The sequence below is a fragment of the Neltuma alba genome, unplaced genomic scaffold, assembly GCF_004799145.2.
Source record: "Neltuma alba isolate B1F8T4 unplaced genomic scaffold, ASM479914v2 tig00006417_pilon, whole genome shotgun sequence".
Lineage (NCBI taxonomy): Eukaryota > Viridiplantae > Streptophyta > Magnoliopsida > Fabales > Fabaceae > Neltuma > Neltuma alba.
The window spans coordinates 6159-29533 of record NW_021634457.1 but is presented as its reverse complement, the minus strand read 5'-3'; the positions used below and the strand labels follow the sequence as shown (position 1 = coordinate 29533).

At 33.6% G+C, this 23375-nt stretch overlaps 1 protein-coding gene and 2 pseudogenes across 1 annotated transcript; 1 reads left to right on the top strand and 2 right to left on the bottom strand.

Annotated features, from left to right (window-relative positions):
- Positions 1 to 2162: 2162 nt before the first annotated feature.
- On the top strand, positions 2163 to 5615 carry LOC114750299 (uncharacterized; annotated as a pseudogene).
- Positions 5616 to 13087: 7472 nt separating this feature from the next.
- On the bottom strand, positions 13088 to 15398 carry LOC114750300 (7-deoxyloganetin glucosyltransferase-like; annotated as a pseudogene).
- Positions 15399 to 18290: 2892 nt separating this feature from the next.
- LOC114750301 (plastid-lipid-associated protein, chloroplastic-like) lies at positions 18291 to 22226 on the bottom strand. Its single transcript, XM_028938872.1, has 3 exons — positions 21722 to 22226; positions 19103 to 19298; positions 18291 to 18816 (listed from the first exon to the last, which is right to left on the bottom strand). Exons 1-3 carry the CDS (start codon positions 22171 to 22173, stop codon positions 18493 to 18495), a joined length of 972 nt encoding a protein of 323 aa, XP_028794705.1. The 5' UTR covers positions 22174 to 22226; the 3' UTR covers positions 18291 to 18492.
- Between the last annotated feature and the right edge of the window lie 1149 nt (positions 22227 to 23375).

The window sequence follows — 23375 nt, the reverse complement described above, 5'->3', positions numbered from 1 at the left end:
GTACAATACTGAATGCATTGGGAATTTTGCTGAAAGATATGCCACTGATTGAAATTACTTGTGGAATGGTATATTTACTCTTCGGTAAAGATGTTTGAACATGATGCATGTGTTGGGATTGGTGAGAGATTGCAATGTTACTACTACATGGTAAGGCCTCCATTAATGCATGATGGTTGGCTCTTTACGTCCCTCACAGTGAGGGATAGGCCCTTGTGGCTCCTTACGTCCCCCACAGTGAGGGATAGGCTGGGTTCATCTCTTTGAAATCCCCCAAAGTGAGGGATATGTTGATGGGTTGCATCATTGTACTTGCATGGTTCTTTGTGGCTATCACTTACAGTTTTACATGTAACTGCCCCTACTTGACACCTCACGAGTACCTATTCGTCTGTACTCTGTATTGGAATGTTGGTTACTGGGACTTCTATCTTACCCCGTGGTTATAATGTTTTCAGGTGAAGGTTCTAGGTGTACGCCGTCAAGAAGAAACACCAAGGCTTGAGCTACTCTTAGCAGTAATGCCTCTGGCCTGTGCTTTATGTATTGTTGGATTGTATATTGCCACTCATAGAGTTTTTTTGGAAATATTTTGTTGATACAATAGTGGTGTAAAACAGAGACCCTTTCGATTCCTTCTTTGGTTGGCCGAAGGCCACTTATTATGTTTTATGGAACTTTGATTTACATTGTTGGAAAACAATTCAATGGGCTTATCTTGATATCTTTTGTTACCCGGGCTAGAGGCCCAGAGGCCCAGTAGATTTTAATGAATGATTTGGTTGCATCCAACAGATTTGTTGGGGTTTCGGCCCACAGGTTTCAATGTTAGTTTCAAATGTATGCCAAATTCTTTTCTACTGTGGTGGATTGCCATAACGGTTTTCCCTTTTCTACCATAGTAGTTGTTTTATATCGAGTTTTATCATGTATTAGAGAAGGAGTTTTTACAAATTGAGACTTTTGGTTGCATGCACCTTATTTGGGTTGATGCCCACAGTTTAATTGTCAGTTCTGAAAATGATTTACAAGTTTTCTTTTCTACTATGGTAGCTTGTATAACAGTTTTCCTTTTCTACCATAGTAGTAGGTTATATGTTAAGCAACTTATGTGTTGAAAGAAGGAGTTTTTACATATTCTCTTTCCTCTTTGATTCATTTATTGCATTTTTTACTTATTTTCTTCATTAACAAGGGCATATCTGAAAAGAAAAAATACATACTTTGCATATTTATGGTTTTAAACTGATTTTAACTAATTTTTTGATAAATATAAATGGATAAAGTTTAGCTTATATTTTATACTGGAGGGAGTAAGTTGAAAGTATTCATATTTTTATAATAACAAATTAATAAATTATAGTATAAATATTTATTAATAATACAAGGTTAAGTTACATCTATCACATTTTCCATAATAATACGTCTGATCCTAATTATAAGAGCTAGTTGACTAATTTGAGGAGATTAAAGAAAGAAGTTAAGTTAGTTATTTATAATAAATAAGTGTTGTTTTTCCTAAAATATCCTTATTAATCAAATGTATTGGTTAGAACTATCATTGTTAGAAGGATTATCTTGGAAAAATGCATAAATATAAGAGACCAAGTAGATTGGGGTCTTATATTTAGGATCAAAATAAAAGTCAAATAATATCTTATATTAAGAACCGGAGGTAGTACTTAGTATCCTAAATTAATTTGTAATTTATCCAATATTATAAGATATTTTTAATAACACTCAGAATCCTAAAATATTTCTTTTGTAATTTTTTTCTTGAATTCAACATCCTAAATCATTTTCTTAGTAACATTTTAGTATCTTGACTTTGGGATGCTTATTACTACTGAGAAGAATACTTTAATAATAAAATTGTACTACAATATTGGGTTCTATTAAAAAAACAATTATAGCGTATTGAATAAACCATAAATTAGTTGTTTTTTTACCAGAAAACCACAAATTAGTTAGAATAACAAACTTTACTAAAAAAGTATTTTAGAATGTTAAATATATCTTATTAATTATTGTGATAATATATCAAAGCAGGAAATAGAAACCAACTTGAATTTCACAGGGTTAAAATTGTACTATTAGTTCTCTTTCCTTCCTCATTCAAAAATCCTTTGATAAAATTGCCCAGCTACAAAGATCATTAACTTCTCTCCCTTCCCTTCTTTTTCCTAATTAAAATCCATCCCCCTCTCCTGCCGTTTCGAGAACCAAACAGACCATCCTCAGTTTCTTCTTGCTCTGCTGCTCTCTCAACTTGCGAAATCGGGGAAATGATTTGAACAGATTTGAGAGGGGTTCTGAGATTAAAAACGTGGGTCCGCCGGTGCTGGTAGCACACATGGCCGAAGACGTTTCCACTCAGCCTTCTTCTGCGGTGTCAGAATCTGATCCCCCGCCCTCACCAGCTCCTCTTCCTCCTCCGTTTGATCCCAGTCGAAGTACGGCTTTCTATATCTTACCTTTTTCTCTCTTCGATTTTCCTGGTTCACTTTTATTTTTGAATAAATTTCATAAACTACAGTGCAAAATAATTGCTTGGTATTTGAGGATGGTCCTATTTAAAAAAGTGCTTTCTTCATATTTGGTTTGCTTTGCTAAGGCATGCAGAAATTGTGGGGATCTGGTCACTGCAGCGAATATTGACATTTCCTTTAGGGTTTCGATTTGGGTGGGACAGGTTTTAGTTGTCTGGTGAGTAATTAGGGGGATAAAAAGTGCAGTAATACATCCGCAGCTTATTTTGACACGAATTTGACTGACAAAAAGAGGTGTTATGTCTTTTTGGGGAAGGATCTCATTGTTTCTTGGTTTAGCATCTGTAGGATGGACGAAATCTAACTGAAACCAGTGGTAGTTTTTTTTTTTTTTTTTTAAATTTTAATGTTTTGTATCAGAAGGTTTGTGGTGAAAAGATTAGTGGCTGCGAATGGGATGGGGGCAGGGGGAGTAAATAATATTAGAAAGAGAGGTAAAGGGTAAATTCTGGCTTCCATCAATTTTTATGATATGTGGCGTCTTTTGTGGTTATATGTGGATTGGAGAGGCGCTCACAACTTATTATAGACAGACATGCATATCTTAGTTGTCTAATAGGTGTACTGTCTAATAGAGCGTTGAATATAAGTTGCATTTTCATATTTCTTGTGAATGACATACAAAGGCCACTGGCCTTAAGCCTTGAAAGATTCTATAACATGGGCAGATTGCATGCTGGTGCTTTATTGAGGCAAGGGGAGTAAGCTTCAGATTGTGTCTTGTTAATTGAAGCCTTTGAAAAGGAGTTTTAGTATTATTGTGCACTGTGGAAGTAAGGGATATATTCGTTTGTTTGTTTGTTTTTTTTAAGAAGGGTTTAGAAAGTTTCTGTTGGTTCATGCATCCTTCTCTTATCGTTATAGTGGTTGGTATCATCAAAAGGAAGGCCCTGATAAAAGATTTAGCTGCTGTATATCATGCGGAATGCCTTTCATATTGTCAAGAACTATTGGAGCTTCAAAGAAAATGGGAAGAGGTTAGATGCAATGCCTGCTTTGCAGTTTTGCTTTATTTGATTACTTTTATCTCAATTTGACATGTGTTGCTACTTCATTTTTGACATTTTCTTTTGGTGACAAACTGTTCGGTATGAGCATTATCTTTAACTCTCAAGATGCATAATCCAATAGGAAGGGGAAACCTGAAGGATAAGAAGTTTGAGAGATCCCATCTGTGATTTTACTTTCAAAGCATTCTTAGAAGCAGATTCCTTCTTGTAATTAGATGAACCTGTTGCAGCAAATAGATTTTAATTTTACAAGACAATATGTTGGTGAGGATGGATTCTTCGGCAGAAGTTTTCTGGTGGAGGTTGAGTCAATGTTTCCTTCTTCTTTTCTCCTTAGTAAAATAAGGGGTGTGAGTGAGAGGTGTACAAGGAGGAGTGCTTAACTGGCAACAGAGAATTGATTTTAAAATGGTTTACTTCGGCCACTTCTCGACCAAGGTTTGTGGAGTTTAACAAAATGCTAACATTACATAGGCCTAGGAATTATAAGCATTAACATATTTTTCAGGACTAATTTAGGAGATGAATCACCTATTGAAAATGTTATTTCTTGTCACCAAAAGAAAAATATTATATTCCTAAAAAGCTTTTGCATGTCTAGCTTGAGGGGCTAGTGTTCCACATATGCTATTTACTTGTGGATAGAACTCAAGGCACAAGTCGAGTAGCTTAGACACTTGAAGTGGGATGTTAACAGTAGAGGAAAGCAGAAAATTACATAACTCAGAAATTAAAGCTCAATGATATCTTCCGATGAAACGGAAGACCAATTATTGTAATATAATTGCCAGATCTTCAACAGTTTGTGTCACCTAACATAAGTGTCACTCTCCAAACGAATGTCACATCATTTTATGGCAGAATATTTGGTTGTGTATATGATTTTGTTTGGATCACTTTTGGAAGTTCAGAGAAAAATTTATGGAAAAGGAAAAACACTTTTCGGTTGGGCAGAAGTTTGACTTGCTATTCTAAGGATAGAAGTAAGAGTAGGGCAGCTATAGGACTGCTATAGTCAAACTCTATGGGTTGGGGGTTGTGAAAGTTGCTTTTTGGGGTCTATAAATCGTTCCTTTGGGTTCAGCAGGGGGTGGTGGAGAATTTGGAATTGAACTTGGCCCTTGGGGAAGGAGAGAACCAACCTCTCGAAAGTTGGCAAGCATAGTTGGTTGTAGCATGTCCTAACTATGTATGTGTGGCTTTGGGTCTTTGTTTATTGTTTCTGTTTCTGTTTCTGTGGTGTAGTAGTCTGAATTTGTAACTGTTGTCCTCCCTTCAATGTGTAACAAAGTAGTATTTGTTCTATGGATGTAATGAGTTTTTAGCTTTTGATTGTATCTTCGTGCGTAATCTGTTTTATTATAGTAGAAGTTTAGAGTCTCTGGGTTAGGTCCTATCAGATTTTCTTGTTAGAGAGGAGCTAATTTTGGAGAAGTGACCGCTGTATGATATTGGAAATCAGTATAGATCAAACATCTAGTGAATGACTCAGCAACAATGAAGCTTTATTGTACAAGATAAAATGAGGACAATTTGGAAATGTGAATTAGAGAAAGAAAATTTCTTTGGAAATGTGAATTAGACAAAGAAAATTTCTTTTCGTCCATTTGACGTTTAATACTTTATGCACCAATGCGTTGTAGTTTAGAAAGATGGCCTTTTGACTAGAGGGGATTAATGAGGATACATGCTGGTTCAAACCTTCATAATATTATCTGAATTGACCAATGATACCTCTTTTTGCTTATTCATGGGGAGATATTCAACTCTTCCATTGAAAATCTTCTAACGTGGGTTTCATCAAGGATATCATTTGCTTTATTGCTTTAATATGCTAAAGGTTTCCATCCATTTCCAATAATAAAAGGATTGTCTGAGTTTTTGATGTGAGTTGTAACTATTAAGTTGGTTCATATGCTATGCTTACACCTCTCTTTCCTATATATGGTTTGCTTCAGCCATTCATTGACTTGAGACCTCCAGAGGATTCAAGAAAGGACATATTGCGGCCCTCCAAACGTGCAAAAAAATTGCGATAAGGTTTGCTGCAACATAATATCAATTTGGATCTAAAGCTTTCCTTTTTCGAAGTTATCTGAATGGAGACTCTATCATTCTAGTTTTTTGTCCCAAGCTTAGGCTGAAGCATTAGATGGATGGATGTGGATTCTATTGTCTCTTTAATGCCTCGATCGATTTCTGAAATTTAAACATGTTCTTGTTTTTAGGAATTATCTTCCAGTGACGAGTATACATTCCTAACACCGCAACAGGATGGGGAAAAATAGGACTTAGCCTGAAGCTTTGGTTGGTTCTTTGCAACCTGTTTTTGTTGTAAGTAAATTGTGTATTAGAATGGCGATGAAAGAAACCAAGAAAATTGAGCTTCATTTTAGATTTCTCTGTTGGCTACGTGACTCTTGAGCGTGGCTTGTTAACATGGAAAGGTGACTCTAACCTGTATCATATTTTTTTCGCTAAGCATAGGCTTGTTTCGTGTTGAAAAACACCGTCAGGCATTAAATATAAACATATCTTCTAATTAGGTTTCGAATCTTGATTCGTCAGGTTTTGAATGATTAGATCCTTCTGGTGGTTAAACCTGCATCATCTAATTTCACTAGCCTCGTTAAAAAGCTTTTCCCTCCTGTTGGGCCAGTATAAAGCAGATTTGAGATGACATTTATTTCATTCGCCGCCGTGTATATTTTCGCGCTACTTTTACAACCCGTTTGGTTCATTGAATGATATAGAATGTAATGGAATGTAATGCAATATAATAGAATGTAATGGAATGATAATTATATGAGTTTGTTTGGTATGTTATTAAGGAAAGACAATGCATAGACATAAAAATGTTTGGTTGGATTACAAAGAACATGGGAATAGGTAAAAATAATATACTAAAAGACAAAATTATCCTTATCTACATGTTCAAATATATATAAAATTAAAATTGTCTATTTTTTCTTCCAAATGTATAATAACTGTATCCACACATATTTAGAGATGGAAAAATTGTAATTAGGTCTCACTCAAAGGAGTTAAATACAAAAAGATCTTTTGAAATTATAAAATTATTCTAAAGTTTCAAGGAATCTTTTGGTAATAAATTTTATTTGTTTAATTATTAAGTTGTTTTTATTATTATTTTTTTAGTTTGTATTAATAACTGAAAGAGCAGTCGTTGGCAACTTAAAGTATAAGGATTGGCAACTATCGTGACGAGTATTGATAACACATTTTTTCAGTATATCACAAAATATAATGTATGAGTTGTGAATACATAGTTGTTAATCCTTGCATCTTAAGTTGTTAGCTATTGCTCTTTCAATTATCGAGGCAAACTTAAAAAAAAAAGTAATTTGGTAATTAAATAAATAAAATTTATTACAATAAAGTCCTTTGGGATTTCAAAATAATTTTATGATTTTAACAGATGTCTCTGTATTTAATTCTTGTGGGTGAGACCTAATTGTAATTTTCTTTTTAGAGATTGCCCTATTGACAAAAATGTTTGGTCTTAATTATGTTTAGTTTTAAATTTTGAGGATTAACGAGTGGAAGGATCTATTTTGAAAAATGACTTATGTTTCATCTCCGAGTTTTATTCGGCATTAGAGAATCAGTTTCCAGCAAGTTGTTGATACTTTTAAGCTTTAAAGGGTAATTTTGTGCCTGTTTGTTTGTTAAGGGTTTCATAGGTTAAACAATAGATTATAAGTGTGATAAGTCAATTTATAAATTTAGGAGCTATTTGTAATGGCTTTTAGCCAATAATGGGAGTGTTTGGATGGAAACCAAATTATAGTTTCAAAAGTGATTTTACAGTATACGAAATAAATATGTGTGGGAGTTTATTACGATTTGTGAAAAAGTGTTTTTAGAAAGTATTTTTAAAGAAACATAAACACCGCAAGTCAAAAGTTGATTTTTCAACCACAGTTATAAAAGCACTTAAAATTTACTGTGCAATTTTTTCTTGTTTTAATTGAGAGTAAAGGTGTCTGAACAACAGATCTCAAAATATTTGAAGCTTCAAAAATAAGTAATTTTCAAGTTGTTTAAAAAATGTTAAATGTTTTTCGATTTGGGTGATTAAGGCCACTGGGCTGAGCACGGAACTGATAATCTTTTTGCTTTTCCGGCCAACACAGTACTCATAATTTTAGTAAGTTCTCCTCTGGCTCTATCTCTAGAGAAGATATTTTTGTATCTTATTAGGTATGGGGCAGTGATAAAAATTTGGGAAAATCACTAACAAGTCCCACAGAAGGTAATTTATTACTCTGAGGTCCACGAAATGTCAAAATCACTGACAGGTCCCAAGGGACCTCAAAGTAATATTTTCGTTTTGTAAAATGACATTACTGCCCCTCATATTCCAGATTCACATTTGCTTTGTCATTACGATTTACAACCTCAACAGCGACTATTAACAACCTAATGAGAGGGCGTTAACAACCCTAGCAGTATCCGTTAACAACTTACTTTATAGAATTATATAACCTTTACATAAGAGTAAATTATAACCAAATAATATAATACAACAACTTTAACACTAAAATGGGAAGCTTTTTGATATCATTAAGAATTTTAACTAGATCCAATAGGATTATAGTAATATTTTAATGCGAATATCCATTTACAATCTCAACAGCGATTATTAACAACCGAATGAGAGGGCATTAACAACCTAAGCAGTAGCCGTTAACAACTTACTTTATAGAATTATATAACCTCTGCATAAGAGTAAATTATAACCAAATAGTATAATACAACAACTTTAACACTAAAATGGGAAGCTTTTTGATATCATTAAGAATTTTAACCAAACCCAATAGGATTATAGCAACATTTTAATGCGAAAATCCATTTACAACCTCAACAGTAAGTATTAATAACGTAAGGAGAATTGTTAACAACCTTAGCAGTGTCTGTTAACAACTAACTTTATCGGATAATATAACTTCTAACTATAACTAACTAAACTATAACTAAATAGTCTTAAAGTTAATCTTATATAGTTGTTAGAGGTTATATTATCCTATAAAGTCAATTGTTAATAGATACTGCCTAGATTGTCAACAGCTCTCTTTGGGTTATTAATACTCACCATTGATGTTGTAAATGGATCTTCGCATTAAAATGTTGCTATAATCCTATTGGGTTTAGTTAAAATTCTTAATGATATCAAAAAGCTTTCCATTTTAGTATTAAAGTTGTTGTATTATACTATTTGGTTATAATTTACTCTTATGCGGATGTTATATATTCTATAAAGTAAGTTGTTAACTGATACTGCTTAGGTTGTTAATGCCTTCTCATTCGGTTGTTAATAGTCACTATTGAGGTTGTAAATGGATCTTCGCATTAAAATATTACTATAATCGTATTGGATATAGTTAAAATTCTTAATAATATCAAAAAGCTTCCCATTTTAGTGTTAAAGTTGTTGTATTATATTATTTGGTTATAATTTACTCTTATGTAGATGTTATATAATTCTATAAAGTAAGTTGTTAACGGATACTGCTAGGGTTGTTAACGCCCTCTCATTAGGTTGTTAATAGTCACTGCTAAGGTTGTAAATCGTAATGACAGAGCAAATGTGAATCTGGAATATGAAGGGCAGTAATGTCATTTTACAAAATGAAAATATTACTCTGAGGTCCCTTGGGACCTGTCAGTGATTTTGACATTTCGTGGGACCTCAAAGTAATAAATTGCCTTCTGTAGGACCTGTTAGTGATTTTCCCTAAAAAATTTTTACGTAAATGTACAATTTTACTTTTTATTTATTATTGTGTTGATTTTATTTATATGAGGTATGATGTGTATTAAATAGGAATAAAGTTGAAAAGTTATTGAATTTTAAATGTAAGTTAATGAAGTTTAAAGTTTTTCTTGGTCTTTATAAAACATGTTGAAAATAACTTATAAATAAAATCAGAAGAATATTAAATGTGCTCCATTTAAAAGTATAGCTCACTCACATGACGTTGGTTTAGGGAAAAGAATTATTTTCTCACAACATGGCAAATTAAAATTCATATTCTCAATAAGGGAGGTATCACATTTAATATCTAATCCTATCTTGGACATGATTGTCTCCAATAAAAAAGATATATATATATATATATCTAAAAATAAATAAAATAATAGCATTGCTCAAAATCCAAATTAAAAAGTAGAAGCCATTGCCTCCCAATATTAGATTGAACACATTATTTATTCAGGAGTATGCTACAGCCCCTTTAGGTGATTACTCATGGAATCAGGGTGGCTTTCCTTCTCCCACCTTCTCCACCACCCTACACTCCTCCTACCTTCCTTATCCTTAGGTTTAATCATCAACGACCTAGACTTAATATATTATAAAATTATTATTATAACATTAAATAAATAAATTTAAACTATTAAAATTTGATCAAGATAGTTTAAAATTACAATGAAGAAAAATATTTTATAAAGAATTTTTCTCACTCTTTTCACCGCAATTCTGAATAGTTTGGATCATATGTTAATAATATAAATTTATTTATTTATAATTTTTATTATATCATAAATCTAAAAGTGGGACAGACAGACAAGAGGAGAGTACAAGAGGGAAAAGCGGAAACAAGGAATCCACCTTTTACAAGCAAGCGGAAACAAGCGGAGGGTCCATTACTCAGATGGCTGTCTGTTTACACCTTTTACAGGTCACTTCTAACATTTTTATCAGAATTAAAGAGACACTTAAAATTCTATAATTTTGAGAAAACTCATTTGGCTGGATGGTTAAGTAAAAGGTACCAAGATGCCACCCGCCTACCCAGTCTCGGTTTCGAGTTCTCACCCTGTCCTTCTAGACACATTCCGGATTAGTCAGTTATCCAGGAGGTACTGGACACCGGGAGAGTTCTACTCAAAAAAAAAAAAAGAGACACTTAAAATTTATTAACATTTTTTTAAAAAACTTAACAAACATTCTAATGAAGATTCCTCACACTTGCCGCCAGACGCTGCGATACTCCTCTCGCAAGCGAGGATGGTGGTGCCGGAGAGAAGATAAATGGGGGTATGTATTTTTTTTTTCCCTTGAATTTTAAAATCCCATTTTGGGATTGATTCTTTTATAGGAATTATGCATATTAGGCTACCCATTCTGAGGTTTAGCAATTTTGAGGTTCTTTATGTGTTATTTTCTCTAGTTTTTTTGCCGGACAATAAAAGATTTAGTTTTAAACTACATAATTTGTAATATTTTATATTTAGATAAATTAAAAACATTTGAAAGGGAACGCTTGGCATATTTGAAACCCTAGCCCCCAACCATGAAAGTTGCCCATGAACCACACAAAGCTAATCGCACCCCACCAGGTACAGTGTCATGTGATTTATAATGTATATGTATTTATTAACAAATAAATGTAACAATAAGTACTACAATAACAAGTCATATTGTGGTCGGCTATAGGGATCATATGATATTATTGTGTCCTATCAACAACCAAATTTTTAGTAAGAATGTTAATCAAAAGGTTCCATTTAATTACTTTATTGAGCGTTCTCCTCAATTTTCTTCTATTTCTTTGAAAAAGACTCTAAATTGTCTGATCAACCCTCCTGATCGGTGCCTCTAATGGCTTTTTTTGTGCATGCCCAAACCACCTCAAATGATATTCAACCATTTTCTTTTTGATAGGCGCCATGCCTACACTTGCTCTGATATTATCATTTCGAATTTCATCTTCCTTATATAACTACACATCTATCTTAATATTCTCATTTTTGCTACCCTAACTTTATGCTTTTGCATGTTTTCCTTTTAGTGCCCAACATTAACTATCATATAACATAGCTAGTTTTATAACAGTTTGATTGAATTTTTCTTTAAGCTTATCAGGTACTTTTGTATCCCAAATAACTTTGGTAGCCTTTCTATATTTTAACCACCTAGCTTGTATTCTATAAATTTTGACACTTAAGGAATGATTTAATCTCCAATTTCACTATCCTTGTGTATAATGGATCCCAAATACTTTAACTTCGACGCTTGAAGAAGGATTTAATCTCTCGTCTTAACCTCCAAATCACTAATAACTTACCTCTTTACAAAATTACAATGCATATATTTTGTTTTGCTCCTGCTCAAGCAAAAATCTTTCTACTTCAAGGTTCTTTTCCATATATAACTGCAATATAAAGATAATCTCTTCTTTTGATTTAGGCCACACAAAAGAAGGATCCAATTTGGGCGCTCATCTTTTTCTTTTGAACCGTTTATATTTGATTTGAATGATCTAAATTTAATTTTTTATTTTTATTTTTTTAGAATAATTATTTTAACAGTTATAGAATCTAAAATAAAGACAATCTCTTAATTACTATTTTTTATAAAAAAATTATTTTTTATTTAAAAGTAATTCATTACAAATATTAAATTAATTAGACTGCCCCGATCAAGTCTGGACAATTTAGAGGGGATGATCGCTGATGAGCACCCAAGCCGGATTCCATTGAAAAAAAAAAAAAAGGGTTAAGATAAGGGGCTTGTTAAGAGTGAGCTTGGCTCAATGAAGATAATTGGGCTTCCCTTGTTATGTGTAAATTGAGAAGTTTATTTTTCAATGTGTAAAGTAAGAGGTTGTATATGAGAAAAAAAGTGTTTGAAAATGATGCATTTAATAAGGATAAATTGGGAAGTTTATTTTCATTTAGACAATATCAATAATTTAACTACTTTTTCTTGGTTCAATATAAGTGATTTACCTCTGGCAAAAAATATAAGTAATTTACGAAACATGGTAATTAATGTTACGTTGTCTTGAAATTATAGGGGAAAAAAATAAAAACAAACAAAATTTAATTTGTTTAGAAGAAGAATGACCATAAAAAAAAAAAAAGAGGGAGTACTTCGCATTCCAGTGTAGCCCACACACTACTTCTCCAGCCTGCAGGCTTCTATGATATGCCTCGTGTCTTTTTATGAAGAATGATCTGAACTGTCTCTGTTTTTTTTTTTTTTAATATTCTATACTAAAATGTGGATTGTAAAATACAATTTAAAGTACGACCAGCTTGCATTCATTTAATTTTCACCTTGAAAAGAAATAGAAACAGCCTATAACAAATGAGTTTACTTAAATGCTCAGGATGTTTTAGAGCAAGTAGTTCTCTTAATCTAACACCAAAAGTTTCAAGTGTCGTTTTAAAAATTGTGACAAGTTAGTCCCAACCAAAATATCCATTGGTGAAAGTTCATCAAACCTAGTTATTTTAAAGAATTCAGTTTAAATGACAGATAAAACCACTCAGATTCGACAAAACGGTTGCCAAATCTAACGAAAACCATGGATTTGCTTCAAAAATTTGAACAGGTTTTTTTTTCCCCCCTTAACTTGTGTGAGGCTCATGATCTTATTTTGTAATCAATGTAATAAGGACAAGTCAAGCTAAGCTTTATTTGGAAAGATATTTGTGTGTGTGTGTGTGTGTTATTTCTTGGGGTAATGAACCAAATTTATGCTCACACCACTAAGATGGTTGCAACAAAGAACATATAAGCCTAGTTAAGGATCCTTGTTCCATTTACAAAACACTAGCTTCATTTCCACCTTCCAGGAGCCAAAGAAATGAAATATTCCATGTACGTATGAGGCACAATATTCAATTTATATTTTTTTCCACCAACAATTGCTGAATCAATTTGTCCAAGTTGATGTAAGAAGAACCACCAGCATTAGTTGCGGCTTTTGCAATATTCTGCCACTCCAAGATCTTTTGTCTCACTTCCTTCCCCTTTTTCCCATCCATCAGCTCGTTTATAAGCCTCTCTACAATTTCCCTCTTGACGTTACAATCAATCTCAAGCCCAATGCCCCATTCTGTGCAAGCATAGTGACAATTAGTTTGTTGATCACCGTAAAAGGGCCAACAAAGCATTGGAATCCCAGCACACAAACTTTCCGTCATGGAGTTCCATCCACAATGGGTCAAGAATCCTCCGATTGAAGGGTGGTTCAACACTTTCTCTTGTTCACACCAACTTGCTATGAAGCCTCTATCTTTGGTCTCATTCAAAAACTCGGGAGATAGAATCACTGACTCGCCATTTACAAGGTCAGGTCTTATGATCCACAAGAATGGTTTCTTGCTATTAGCTAAACCCCAGGCAAACTCGTACAACTTCTCTGAGGACATAATTGTGATGCTTCCATAATTCACATAAACTACGGATTTGGGTTTCTTGGAATTGAGCCAATTGATGCATTCATCCTCTTCTTTCCAAAGATTGGAGCCAATGGAGTCCAACTCATGCTTTTGTAGACTTTGAGAGAGAAGCAAAGGGATAGGACCTATGGGGTAAAATGGAGGGAACATAGAAGATAGAGTTTCTAGTGTGTCATTCTCCAACTCACTAAATGTGTTACAAATTATGGCTTGAGCTGCTTGAGCTGCTTGTAATTCATTGATACAATGATTTAGCATGTAGTAGTCATCTTGATCCAGTGTGCTAAAAAAACTAGGAAGGTCCCTTAATCTCATGTTTTTCATGCCTGGAAGCCAATTTAGTTCCATATCCAATTAAGTACCCATTTGTGAGATAACTCTCATCTGCACCGAAAAGATAGAAAAAGAATCATACTACAATGTTGTCAAAGATCTATCACTTTATAGTAAAGTATGTGTAAGTATCTTACACATAACACGTTTTCCTATGCATTGTAGAGTATAAAGAATGGAGTACATTAATATATATCCAAAACTTGTAAACAGTTCAACTTACTATAAATTTTATTTTGTGGATAAAATTTGGGTTAAGTTATTTATATCCATTAAGTTAATTTTATAGGTAAATTTATTACAGGTGCACATACACATTTTAACAACTAACAATAACAAAATAACAACGTATCCATATTTCAAAGGTGAATTTATAAGTGCACATATCCATTGTAACAACTAGTAGTAGCATAATAATTAGTGTCCCTATGAAAATTTATAAAGCCTAATTTACATCATATGAGCTGATACAAAAATTTATACAAGTGTTCATAGGTGAAACTATAAGTGCATATATGCATTTTAACTACTAAAAATAACAAAACAAGAAGTGTGATTAGAGAACTTGACCAAATGGATATAAGAAACTTGACATAAGCTTTGTCCTTAATATTAATACTGGTATAGGGTACCTTTCAAGGGGATGACACCCTTATTAAGGAGAGTACCACCGTGCCAAAGACCCAAAAAGGAAGCAGCACTGATAGGGCTGTAAATAGCAATAGGAATTCCAAATTCTTGAGCAGCTCGTACTGTAAACGTCATACCAATATCAGAAATCAAGCAAGTAACTAGGGGGCCAAGATCATGAAGCTTCACAAGAAGCTTTGTAAAATGGAGGAGACAGTTCTTTTTGATTGATTCACAAAGGGAAGGTAGGTGTTGGGTAACATTAGAATCTGTCGGAGGAAGCCCATCAGGAATGGTTTCGAAGCAAAAATCAGGGAGGCTAGAAAGAACTTTACAACCCCTTGAGTTTAGCAAGCGTCTATGATTGTACTCAGTGTTCACAAATGTTATGTGAAAGCCTTTAGAATGAAGAACTTTGGCTAATTTCAGGAAGGAGTTTAGATGGCCTTGAGCTGGAAATGGCGTAATTACTGCGTGGAGTTTTGATCTTCCTCCAACAATGGAGTCCATGTTTTATTTGTAATATTGCACTCTCCGGCTAATATTGCAAGGCCTCGTCAATATAAAAGTGGACGGAACATATAATTGCGAGTGCGTGAGGCTGTGAACCAAACCTTTCTAGCTAACGTTTGTACTCATTTGCTAAACCTAATCCTCTTGCTCCACTTGAGATGTCAATATTTTCCAGCTCACATTTCCCCACCCTTATGTTTGGTATGAGGGAATTCAGAAGGAGGGGAGGGGAGGAAAAATTTTAATAAACCCAATTTAAAAAATTAGAAAAGTGGGGTTATAAAATTTTCGTAAAAAAATATGCAAGATAAAAGAGTAACAAAAATAATTAAAAACTTTTAACCCCATTTTTTTAATTTTTTTAAATCCAGCTCATCCTTATCTCCCTCGTACCAATGGGACCATAAAAGTCATAAGATGCTATCACCTTCTGATGTTTCTGTCCACAGAAACTTAATCTTCTCGCTCCCCATGAACTAAATGCCAATATGTATTTCCCTTACATTATCTCAATGGGTGGGACACAGTTCAATCCATTACTACCTCTTGTTGCAAACATAATATCCACTTTATAAAGCAAATAATATTACAAAGTTTCTATCTGGTATAAATATTCAAAATTTTTTATTTATATAAATATGTAATATATGAACTTCATTCTCTAACAAAAAAAATTTGTTAATAGCATAGAGAGGAAGACTGATTTATAAATAGCCAACATTACAGCAACAATACACAATAGGATATACCCAATAAAGCTCACAAAGAACAAATTAAAAGCAAGATACTATTGCTTCTTTAGAAGAATTAGATCCCCTAAAATAAAAAACTAACAGACATGTTACAATAATAAATTAAATTGCAAATAGGAGTGGGATAACTTTTTTTTTGGGTAAAGAAATGTAATATATTGATATTATTTCATAAATTATAATATATATATATATATATATATATAATCTGGGTAGGACCAAATGGGTAGGGCAGCATGTTCTGCCTGATGCCCAGCCCTGCCCATGAAATGCCTTGCCCAAAAATGTCTATTCTTTTTCGAGCTCTTTTTTTACGGGCTGGGCTAGGTAATTTTTCTTCAGGCTCAGGTTGGCTCAGCGGGTATTTGGGTTTCATGCACACCCCTAATAAAGACACACACACACATATATATATGGTGTAGCTTTTATATATACGGAAAAGTATTATGAATTACTCCCTCCGTTCCTTATTATAAGAGACGAATAACCGAATTACGTTGATCAAAAAAACAGTTAAAATTAGTTAAGAACAATGAATGTGTAAAAAGTATAATTTTTTTTCCAAAAATACCCTCATTAATAAGGAGAAAGAGCATGAGAGAGAACAATAGTAAATTCTTAAAAGAAAGAGAAGTGGGAAGGAGAGAGAGTGTGAGTTGGAGACAATAAATATGGGTAAAATAGGAAATCAACACAAAAAAGTAGAGACAACTTTTAAGTGTCTCTTATATTTAGGAACATGCTATAAGCATCAAATGTCTCTTATAATAAGGAACGGAGGGAGTACATGGTCTGGGTCTGCATGATAATGGGCCACGCCAAGACCATGTGAACATCCACAGCCTGTTAAACGCCTAACACCCCTTTTCGGTCCAAGTAAGGTCTAATACATATGAGACTTTTAATGCGCGCCAAATTTCTTCCTTCCCCATTCTTGTCAATGCCAACTCAAAGAGGTCCTTTGTTCTTTTTAAGACGTTTTCTCTAATCCAGTGACGCTAACCCCCCCACTCATGATATCGACAGCAAGCTGCAAGCCTTATCACTATGGAGATCTCCAAAAGGATGAGATTAAGAGTGTTTGGGTAACCCCAGAAATATTTTTTTACAAATCGAAACAGACTCCTCCACATATTTACTTTTTATACCGTAAAAATACTTCTGAAACTATAGTTTTGTTTTTATCCAAACACCTTCTAGGAAGCATGTTCGCTAAATGCTTCAAACAGGTATTATTTGACCCAGTCACAGTCCATTTACCGAGCCGGTTGTCTTGGTTTACAAGGATGGTCCATAACATTTCTATGCGGACTATTGCGGGTTACACGAGATGATTATTGATAAGGATGCATCAAGGAAGCGTGGGGGCTGCTCTGACACAATTAGGCCATCCTTTGTCATTTGCAAACAAGGATATGAGCCCACGCAAGAGAGTCCTATTTGCTTATTGACTTGAATTGATGGCAATTATATTTGCCTTGAAGCGATGGTGATCATGTCTCGTGGGGCATGTGTTCACTATCAAGAAAGATCATTTGCCATTGAAACATCTATTATAACAGAAGTTTGTCTCCCTGGATCAACTGAGATAATTCAATAAACTTTGATGCCTTACTTATGAAATAGAATACTACGTCCTACTCTTAATATGAGAGCTAATTGACTAATTTGAATAGATTAAAAAAATTATTTAAATTAGCTATTTATAATAAATAAGTGTTATCTTTTTAAAAATATTCTTACTAATTATGTGTATTAGTTAAAATTTCTATTTGATGAAATATCTAATATGTGCAACTACTACAAGAACTACCTTAAAAAAATAGATAAATATACAAGACAAAGTTGATTTGAGTATTACAATTGATGCTTTATCTCGTCAGCATGACACTTCAATTGGTGTCATTACTTTTCCGACCACTTCTTTGCATCTACACGCCAAAGAATCTTGGGTTCATGATCACCATGTGTGACGCCTAATTATAGACTTGGAACACAAGCCAGCTCCTCACACTCTATTCTTGGGATATCGGTCTTCTTAAATACGAAGGCAAGTTTGACGTAGGGGCTGATCGTGGATTACGTTCAGATTTAGTTAACCATTTCCATGATGATGTTGATGGGGAGCACTCGGGAGTCACACCTACTCAGAAAAATTTCTTCCGTTTTCCATTGAAAGGGTTTAGAATGAGATGTACAAGAATTCGTTCATATACTAATGGCTATCCGTTTTTGTAGTTCTTTTAAGTATATTTTGATTTGATACAGTGCAATAGGTCACAATAATTTCGGCTAGGGTTCTGACCCATATGCATAAAGCATTTAGTATTAACTCAACCATTCTTATTTCTCATACAAACACTTCACCTATACACCACGAATAAGCACAGAGCATTTCCAAATCCCATTACACAAATGTGCTCAAACCTAGCGCCTATCAAAGGTTTATTACTTTTGAACATGCATTTTCAACGGGCTAAGAATAAACTAAGTGCTTAGGCTTGACAACAGGGAGCTTCCCTCCTTGATGAGGACGAATATACTACCACCATCACCCCGGGAGATGCGAAGTTCTTGGTCTAGGTATGTAGTAAGTAACCATGACTGGGCATTGCTGTTGCTGATTGGGATTTTCAATGGAGGCCGACTGGAAATTGTTCTGGCAACATTTGAGGCTGCGTCTTCCACAGAGTTGAGTATTCCTTTGAAAGGTGTCAGGTCAATCTTCTGTCCCAAGAACTCCACGTTTTCCGGGATCACTAACGAGTCTGTCAGCTGTGGGGTGCCAATGATCCCTTCCTCGAACTTGATCTGAACAATGTTCAAAAGCAGGAAGCTAGTTTCCTTAGGCAAGAATTAAAATTAACAACGTGGTTTATGATACACCTAACACCTAAGTCGTTGAATTCATCCTTTTGCAGGACTTAGTCCCTCAAAATTTGTAAAAACATCATAGGATTTCATTAGTCAAGACCTCAAACATACACAAGGTTCATAGAAAAAAAAAACACCAAACACGTTAGTCACATTGAGTTCATCCTTCTATAGGACTTTAGCCCCTCAAAATTCCTAAAACATTGTGGGATTGAAGGCAAACCTGAACACGTTGTGGGCTGCGAACTTCAAATTTGGCATTGGTGCTGACTGAGGTGGTAGCCAAAGGGCCAGCAAACTTAACTGAGTTTTGAACGGTGAAGTTTTGAGAATCAATGGTCTGAGATATTTCCTCTACCTTCACCAGGGAAAGTGTTCCCCTTGACAATAGTGGGAACAAACCTGCAAAAGATGTGTACCTGTACAACCACAAATACCCAATAATCACAATGAAATTCAACCTATCATGATACTTTCTTGCACGTTACATCTCTGAGGAACAAGATGCACAACTCATAATTAATGAATAATATGACTTTTTTTATAAGCATAGTTATTCAATGCAACCATTTTCGAGACACTATCGGGAACTAAATGTGAGCACTTTTCCAAGTAGAGATTTGAACTTTGATTTGCCACATTGTAAGACACTAGCCCCTTCTACTAGCTCTAATCTCATAAGTAATGAATAATAAAATTTATTTCTTCGAGCCATATGCAATGTATAGAGTCCAATTCCATTGAGGTTAAGTTTGTATCTGGGCCACACATTTTTGGATTCAATATCAACCCTTGCGTAAAAACGCTACGGCATAGAGTTGGGATTTATATCCTTCTGGCCCTAGGAGATTTATATGGTTAGGTCATCTCTCAAGAGGAAAGAGAATAATACGCCCCATATAATATATCATTTTGATTATTGAGATTCAGTCAATTATTGATCCTTTGAGATAGGCAAAGGCTTAAATATTTATTTTGCTATAATAAAAAATGTAAAAATTGTAATAGTGTTATTTCAATGCAGAGAAATATGGAATTGATATGAAGTAATTTTGAGTTTAATGATTATTCAAAAAGTCAAGTATGCAGTTGAATTTCAGAGTCAGTTGATGGTGCAAGATATGATATAGCTTCCTATACGCATGAAAGCGACAAAACTCTTTTAAGTTCTTTGAATGCTTTTTTAGCGTTTCCAAGTAAAAATCATCCAACTTCTCCAAATTCAAATGTCAAACTCATCTAATGCCAATTTTAATGCCCAGGACCACATGCCCAACCTATACATGCCTAAATCTCTGACTAACTCATCAAACTAAGCTTTTCACTATCCTATATGTTATAGACCTAATAAAAACTGCAAACAGAAAGGTTACAACAAGTTCAATTATAGTTCCATTAAATTAATGATTATTGCAGACAATCTCTTGTTCCTAAAATTTGTTCTCATTTTGATTTTAGTTTCTAAAATTTGAAACTAGTGCTTTTTGTTCTTGAAATTTGAAACCATATTTAATTTATAGGAATTGACATTTATAAACGAAGTAAATTTTAAGGATAAAAAACACTGACCACAAACACTAGTTTTAAATTTCAAGGAACAAAACAAAAATGAAGTCAAATTTCAAAGACTAAATATTATATTAACCTATTATTCTAAAAATCAAGTGTCCAGTTGAATTGAACAGTGGGTTGCTGGTGCAAGATATGATATGGCTTCCTATGTGCACCAAAGTGACAAAGCTCCTTTAAGTTCTTTAAATGCTTTTTTAGCGTTTGCAAGTAGGAATCACCTAACTTTTCCAAATTCAAATATTGAACTCATCTAATGCGAATTTTAATGCCCCAGGACCGCATACCAAACTATATGCGCCTAAAACTTTAAGTCAGTCACCAAACTAATCTTCTAGCTATCCTATATATTATAGACCTAACGAAAACTGCAAATAGAGATGTTAGGACAAGTCCAATTATGGTTAAACTAAATTAAAAAGTAATTAAGCCTTTTGGGTTGAAAAAAGTAATTTTTGGTTTTTGTTTTTCGCAGTTGAAATTAATAAATATAAAATTACCCTTTAAAAATAATTATAAGTTTGCCTTTCCCCCCATAATATTTAAGGACAACTAATAAGAATTTGACAATAACGAACGTATTATTTTTAGGGACTTGTCTATTTATTAAAATTTCAAAATTTAAGATTAAAACGAATCTAACAATTTAACAATCAAACTGTTAATTTAATCACATGCATATAATGACAATTCATCCTAAACCCCATAATCAATAAGACATTAGATCTTTTGTATTAAATGAATATAATATGGGAAAGAAGCCCAATCTTGTATTAGTAGATAAATATACCCTGTATACGATTTTTTTTTATTTAAAATAAGGGCTATCAAGAGAGAAAAATTGACACACAATCACTTTTAGATTGCACTTGCAGAATCTTCATCTCCCAAAATTAGTTTGTTATGACCTTTTAATTCCTTTTAACATATAATATTATCAGCTAATTTAAATTTGAGTATTGTTAGGCCTTAAAGTAAAGATAACAATTCCAGTACATTTTTATCCTGCCTATGAAACATTGAATTCCTTCAACCATACCAACTACCAGTGTTGGCATCTCATAGCTTAAGGATATCTCACGACTTTATTTTCATCAAAGACACTTAACTCATACCCTAACGCATCCGATGGATCAAGCCCAATTACAAGTAACTATATTAATATTCTTGTTGGCCAAAAAAAAAACCTATCTTAATATTCTGGTGTCTAGATTAGTTTAGAATATTTCGCTAAAACCAAACAGAAAATGAAACGAGTCCAAGGAAATCTTACGCGAGAATCCATTTTCCATTGAGGAGTGCCAATGCCTCAGTAGGCGCAGGGTTTGGGTTCTTGGCCTCAAGTTGCGTGATAAGCTCCACAATCTCTGCCCTCGTCTCACTCGTCGCTTTCAGTCCTCGATCGGTCCCATAAAACGAATCAACCAACGCCTTTTTCAGCCGATCAGTCTCCGACTCCTCCGCCGCCTTCTCGTCCGCGACAGCCACTGCCACCGCTGAACCCTCCTCCTCCTTCTTCTTATCAGGACCCCATTCGTCGTCGTCCGTCACTGCTCGAACACACAAAACCGGCCGTAGCGAACTGTTCCGTTTTCTGATGGATTGACCGGAAAATTCAACCATGCATGGCAGAGAAATTGAAGGTTTAGGCATAAAATTAGAAGCCGAAGGGGTTACTGAAAGGGCTTTGCAGCGAAATTGATTGATTTGGGACAAAGACGCCATGGTTTCAATCTCAAATTTGGAAGGTAGAAACAGAGCGAAACAGAGAGAGAGCACAGAACAGCGAAGAAAAGCAACAAAGAGTCTGATATTTTCGAGCTTAGAATTTGGAAAAGCGTCCTCCGCCTTTTAAATAGCGTGGGAAAGGACGGTGTCGAATTGAAAAGACCATTTTTATCCATGAATTTCCTGGTATATCATATTTTTTTCTTGTCCGAAAATTTGATTTGATTTTAATTTGGGTTCCCAAAATTCGACACTAGTTTTAGTGCTCAAAAACTGATTTTATGAATTAAAAACATTGTTCTAAAAGCTAAAAATAATATTAAATTTTAAGAAACAAAACTAAAATGAACTTAAAATTTAAAAGCTAAAAAAAATCAACCCAATAAAAAAAAGGACAAATATCGAAGCACAAAATGCTGTCTGAAATCAGAATTCTCAATCGTTCTGTCATTCTTTTTCACACAAAAGGTATATTTATTATTGCTTTTTTATTACATATTTGCACATTACTTCCTCCAATCTTCATTATAGGAGTTTTTAACACATTTCATAATATAACTTATTTTGTTTAAAGTATTAATTTTTTCATCTAATATTCCCAAGTAATTATAAATTTTTTAACTAATTAATCAAACTCTTATAACTAAATTATTTTTTTTAAAAAAACTCGCTTTATATATTAAATTAAATTTATCCCCAAAAAGTAAATTCAATAAAAATCACATTTGAAAAATATTTAATATAAGAATGAATTAAAAATAATTTATCAAATTGAATGGTTTAATTGAATATTGACCGACTTATTATAAGTTCATTTAATTCGAAATAACTTCTAAAATTCATTATGATTTCTTTTTCCTTGTGCCGACCTTAAATTTCACAGGCTTATACGTCATATTTGATTTTAAGCTGAGAAAGAATTGGAAAGAGAAAGAATACAAGAACAAGAAGGAAAGGGAGCATGAGGTAACAAGTAGTAATCTTCTTCTCCTTCTCGTTCTTTCGCATTAATGTTTTATTTTTTTTTATTTTTATTGGGTGAGCGAAACGTTTCATTTTACGTGAATGCGAAAGCGAGCATTTGACATTACTTATCATGATATTTGTTCCTCATTAACATGATTCTTAGAAAGAAAACAAAAAAATTAGAATTAATATTATTAGAATCTGACATCTCGCTGCATGAACCAATCCATGCA